General features: G+C 49.5%; 1 protein-coding gene across 1 annotated transcript in view; it reads right to left on the reverse strand.

Moving 5' to 3' along the window:
- Positions 1 to 5,000, reverse strand: part of LOC115533171 (coiled-coil domain-containing protein 148) — a 23,326-nt gene that overhangs the window by 10,971 nt on the left and 7,355 nt on the right. Inside the window, exons 7-9 of the mRNA XM_030343504.1 lie at positions 4,305 to 4,400; positions 3,137 to 3,312; positions 1,794 to 1,932 (exon numbers count right to left, since the gene is read on the reverse strand). Of these exons, the coding sequence (XP_030199364.1) occupies positions 1,794 to 1,932; positions 3,137 to 3,312; positions 4,305 to 4,400 (411 nt within the window). The remainder of the gene's footprint in view (positions 1 to 1,793; positions 1,933 to 3,136; positions 3,313 to 4,304; positions 4,401 to 5,000) is intronic.

A 5,000-nucleotide genomic window follows, 5' to 3' on the forward strand; every position in this document is an offset into this window, starting at 1 on the left:
ACCTCTTCCCCCCTCCAAATGTGGGGTGCATTAAGACTGAACGTTTAAATTTCTTCCTCCTCCTGCCGGTTAAACAGAAGAGAAAAAAGCTTTGAATGAACTTGGTTCCACCAGGGGAACATTCAGGAACCTTTTCCTATTGAATCCTCGTGGAAACTCGCTGACCTTCAGCAGATTGGCTCGTGATGAGCTCAACGCTGGATAATTAGAATCGATTATTAACGTACTCCGCCAGCAGGGGGCGCACTAGCCTTTTGGAGGAGCGCAAGACCGCGCAAAACGACGACAGTAATTAGAGGTAAATTGTATGATGTCAGCTGAGATGAGTCCACATTTCAGCAAGGTTATTTGGCTGTTGGAGGAGCGCAGTTTCTGCAGTGATAATGTGACTCACTGGGGGGTTGGGGGGGGGGGGGGGGGGTCATGATGCTAAATACAACAGTGTTATTCAAACAGAAGAAGACATTAACTGGGCATAAAGGAGGTCAGAAAACAGCATCCTCCAGTTTAATAAGAAGATACAGTTTGAAAAAATGAAGCGCCTGACCTCTCTGGTTGAGTTATAGCCCAGCAGGTTTAAGGAGACACAACCAAGAGAGAAATATTTCACAAAAGCAGCAATTATACCAAGAACAATGTGAAAGCGGTGCGGTGGGAAGTGTTAGAAAGGACGGGCGGTGTGCGTCTGCACCATCAAAGCATCAGGGCTGGGCTCTAAGGGTTTTTAAAGAGACCCATTTCTGTTTGTTCCCTGGGACCTCCACCAAACACTAGACGGAATGTTTATGGCGAGTGCAAAGAAAAAAGAAGATTATTGAGAAAAACAAAAAACAAACAACCGCAGCTTTGAAAATGGCCCGACCGGATAAACCCTTCAGTCGCTCCGTCGCGTCGGCCTCCTCTCTGTTTTCACTCTCACACGGCTAAAGAAGAAGAGTCACTTTCTTAACTAAAGCTGGACAGATAGAGACGGACAGATAGACGGGTAGCAACCTTATCGCTGTAATATAATAAGTGCTCTATATTCAGGATGCTCCCTTCATGAAGAGGAGCCTGCAGTTCCAGTTGAGTTTGTGTCCGTCTCCAGCGATGGGAAGTGCGCCTTAATAAGACTAATCGGAGACATAGAGGAGGTGCCCTGCATTCTGTTGACTCGGAGGGTCCGCTAGAAGACAGCTCAGCTAGAAAAGAGGTGTTTGATGAAACACCGGCAACCTGAAGAGGCCTCTTACACGCAGCATCAAGCTGCCCCTGATGGAAGGATTGGCCTCTGGGCAAGAGAAGAGGATAAGTGATGATGGCGACCAGGGGACGAGAGAGAGAGAGAGGGAGAGATGGAGAGAGCCCCCTGCGGTTGTCATGGTGATGCGAGACAGCGGTGTGAGTGAGGTGACACCGCAGATCCTGCAGCCTGCTGGGAACGACATCTGTGTTTGTGTGTGTTAGCGTGTGTAGATGGGAGCATGTATGTACGTGTGTATGTGCGTATGTGTGTGTATGTATGTGTGTGTATGCACGTGCGCACCTATGTGTTTGCATCTGTGTGTGTGTACGTGTGTATTTACGTGTGTGTGTAGGTACATTCGCCGTGTTCATCCATGTTTTAGATTCACCTGCAGGCATCATTGAGTGCAGGGAGATCAATTATTTCCGTTTAGTTTAGTGAGAGACAACAGAAGCCGATGCGCACAGAACCCCTCCAGCCACCATTCCAACACACACCCAAACAACCACAACCACAACAACTTCCACTGGGCACGTTGTTGTGTCTCCCGGTGTACCTAGGTACTGACCAGGTCTTGGCGGGTTCTGTGTGGGAGGAGTCGGAGCAGCATGTCTGCACAGAGAGCCCTGTGGTTGGGCAGGTCCGGCCCGTATTGACCCACTGTCCACTGGAAGCAGAGGTGGTCACTGGCAGACCAGCCGCAACACCTGGAACAGATCCCGGGACAGAAGATCAGCTGCAGACTGGAGAGGACTGGAGTATCGCCATGGCAATGTAGAGTGTCAACACAACAACACAAAACCTGACACCAATCTACGTAAAGCCACTTAGTTATTTAGCAGACACTTCCAGTGAATATAGTGACCGGTCATTTCGGAGCAGGTAGGGGTTGGACAGTACAAAGATAGGTCCTTCAGGACCAGGTAGGGGTGAGACAGTACATAGATAGGTCATTCAGGAGCAGGTAGGGGTTAGACAGTACAGAGCAGGTCTTTTCGGAGCAGGGAGGGGTTAGACAGCACAGAGACAGGTCCTTCAGGAACAGGTAGGGGTGAGACAGTACATAGATAGGTCATTCAGGAACAGGTAGGGGTTAGACTGTGCAGAGATAGGTAATTAAGGAGCAGGTAGGGGTTAGACTGTGCAGAGACAGCTCATTCAGGAGAAGGTAGGTGTTGGAGGATCTTGACTCAAGGATCACAGACATTTGGAGATCGAACCCGCAACCTTTCCGCTGGGAGTCAAACACTGTGTCCACTGGACTCCCCTGCCCCCTATTGGAGGGTTGATTCACTAACATGTTGGTCATTTGAATTAAGAAACCTAAAACTAACAGTAGGAAACACAACCGTTGTATTATAAGTGATATTGGTTAAGGTTCTGCACGCTTATTTAATTCCTGTTTACAAATGATGATATTAGTAGTGTGTATGTTTATCCTGTTGACAGGGTTTACAGTCAAATTGCGTAGGGGTTCACTTCCCACTACAAACACCAAAACAACAACACCCAACAGGATGGGCCGTCTGCACACCAAGGGAATGACAGACTGTCTACGCGCTTCTGCAAATTATGTAAACTCAGCTAAGCAAGGATCAAAAAGAGAGAAACAGAAGACAATAAATTCCACACACACGAAATGATGCCATTAACATTTATGTAATCAACCTCCTATTGTTTCTGGGCTGAGTGGTTGAAGGGGTGGGGGGGGGAGGGTGGATTAGACCAATGAAGGATTGGATCTCAACATAGGCTTCTTAATTTTGTGCAATCAAAAAGGATGGCATGTTCATTAATAAAGACTCCCTTTGTGACATCCTCTGGTTTAAACGCTGCAAAACCAAAATAACGCTGCCATCTTCCACATAAGTCCTGCAGTCTGTCCTGAACGCTAAAGGGACCGTGGGTTACCTGTCCATGCCCCCCATACGCTCCGTGATGCCGCGCTGCCTGGACCGGTAGCTCTCCGCCAGTGTCTGAAAGCTCTGCAGCACGGAGAGCTTCAGCTCTGGATAGGGACAGTCTGCCTCCAGCACCTCCCCTGGAACGGGCTCTGGGTCCGCCTCAGACCCACACGCCACACAGTCCTTTGGGGTTTGGGCAGTCGTATGCATACAGAGACGGGAGAAGTTAGACAAAGGGATGCTGATTCTCATAATTATAATAATTCATGAAATATATATTTTCATAATTATATATAATTTTCTAAAGATAGACGAAAGGGAATTCAGTTACATGCCCTTAAAGAGCAGGTAGGGGTCGTTAGACTGTACAGAGAAAGGTCAGTAAGGAGCAGGTAGGGGTTGGACAGTACAGAGACAGGTCATCAAGGAGCAGGTAGGGGTCGTTAGACTGTACAGAGAAAGGTCAGTAAGGAGCAGGTAGGGGTTGGACAGTACAGAGACAGGTCATCAAGGAGCAGGTAGGGGTTGGACAGTACAGAGAAAGGTCAGTAAGGAGCAGGTAGGGGTTGGACAGTACAGAGACAGGTCATCAAGGAGCAGGTAGGGGTTGGACAGTACAGAGACAGGTCATCAAGGAGCAGGTAGGGGTTGGACAGTACAGAGAAAGGTCAGTAAGGAGCAGGTAGGGGTTGGACAGTACAGAGACAGGTCATCAAGGAGCAGGTAGGGGTTAGACAGTACAGAGACAGGTCATCAAGGAGCAGGTAGGGGTCGTTAGACTGTACAGAGAAAGGTCAGTAAGGAGCAGGTAGGGCTTGACAGTACAGAGACAGATCATCAAGGAGCAGGTAGGGGTTGGACAGTAGAGAAAGGTCAGTAGGGAACAGGTAGGGGCTAGACAGTACAAAGACAGGTCATTAAGGACAGGTAGGGGTTAAACAGTCCAGGGAAAGGTCAGTAAGGAGCCGGTAGGGACTAGGGGGCATCTTGCAATAGGATGCCTACAGACTGCACACATTGGTGTTTGAACCCAGAAACCCTTCACAGCAGAGAAACTCGCTAACCAACCAGATATTTTGGATGTTTTTACACAATATCAAGTGACGGCTGGATGAGCCTCCCCGACCCTGGTAATAATCCCATTAGTGCAGTGCAGAGCTACGTGGACTTCCTACCTCCAGGCCTAGGGCTGCCATCTCCTCCTCCAACGCCAGCAGCTCAGCACGCAGCCTTCCCGTGACCGCCCCCTGCTGCTGCTTCACCAGGTTCACCTGCGGGTGAGCAGATAAAGGAGATTAAGGAGAGGAAAAAATCGCAGCACACAGTCATGGGACATAGCATAGAGGATCCTGCCGGCTACGCGGTCTGACCTTCTGTCAGACAGCGGAGTACGTAGTGCCGCGTTCCGGCCGGGACCTGCCAGGAAATGTACCACGTCCACTTCACGGTGAAATATCACGGTCCTTGGCTTGGAGAAATGGTCAACAATGAAACGCTTGTTTCAACCTTGTAATTGTGTTTCTTTTCGTTGCTACCTTGGTCACGGCTCCCAGATTGGTGGGCACACATCAAGAGGTCTAGACACTTTTTGTGGTGGCTGTGTGCGTGAGTGCGCGTGTGTGTGCGTGTGTGTGTGTGTGTGTGTGTGTGTGTGTGTGTGTGTGTGTGTGTGTGTGTGTGTGTGTGTGTGTGTGTGTGTGTGTGTGTGTGCGTGCGTGCGTGTGTGCGTGTGTGAGTGTGTGTGTGTTTTTTGTGTGTGTGTGTGTGTGCGTCTGTGCGTGCGTGCGTGCGTGCGTGCGTGCGTGCGTGCGTGCGTGCGTGTGTGTGTGTGTGTGTGTGGGTTGTAATTGTCTCAGATCACCGCCTATGAT

This window comes from Gadus morhua, chromosome 20 (genome assembly GCF_902167405.1).
Source record: "Gadus morhua chromosome 20, gadMor3.0, whole genome shotgun sequence".
Lineage (NCBI taxonomy): Eukaryota > Metazoa > Chordata > Actinopteri > Gadiformes > Gadidae > Gadus > Gadus morhua.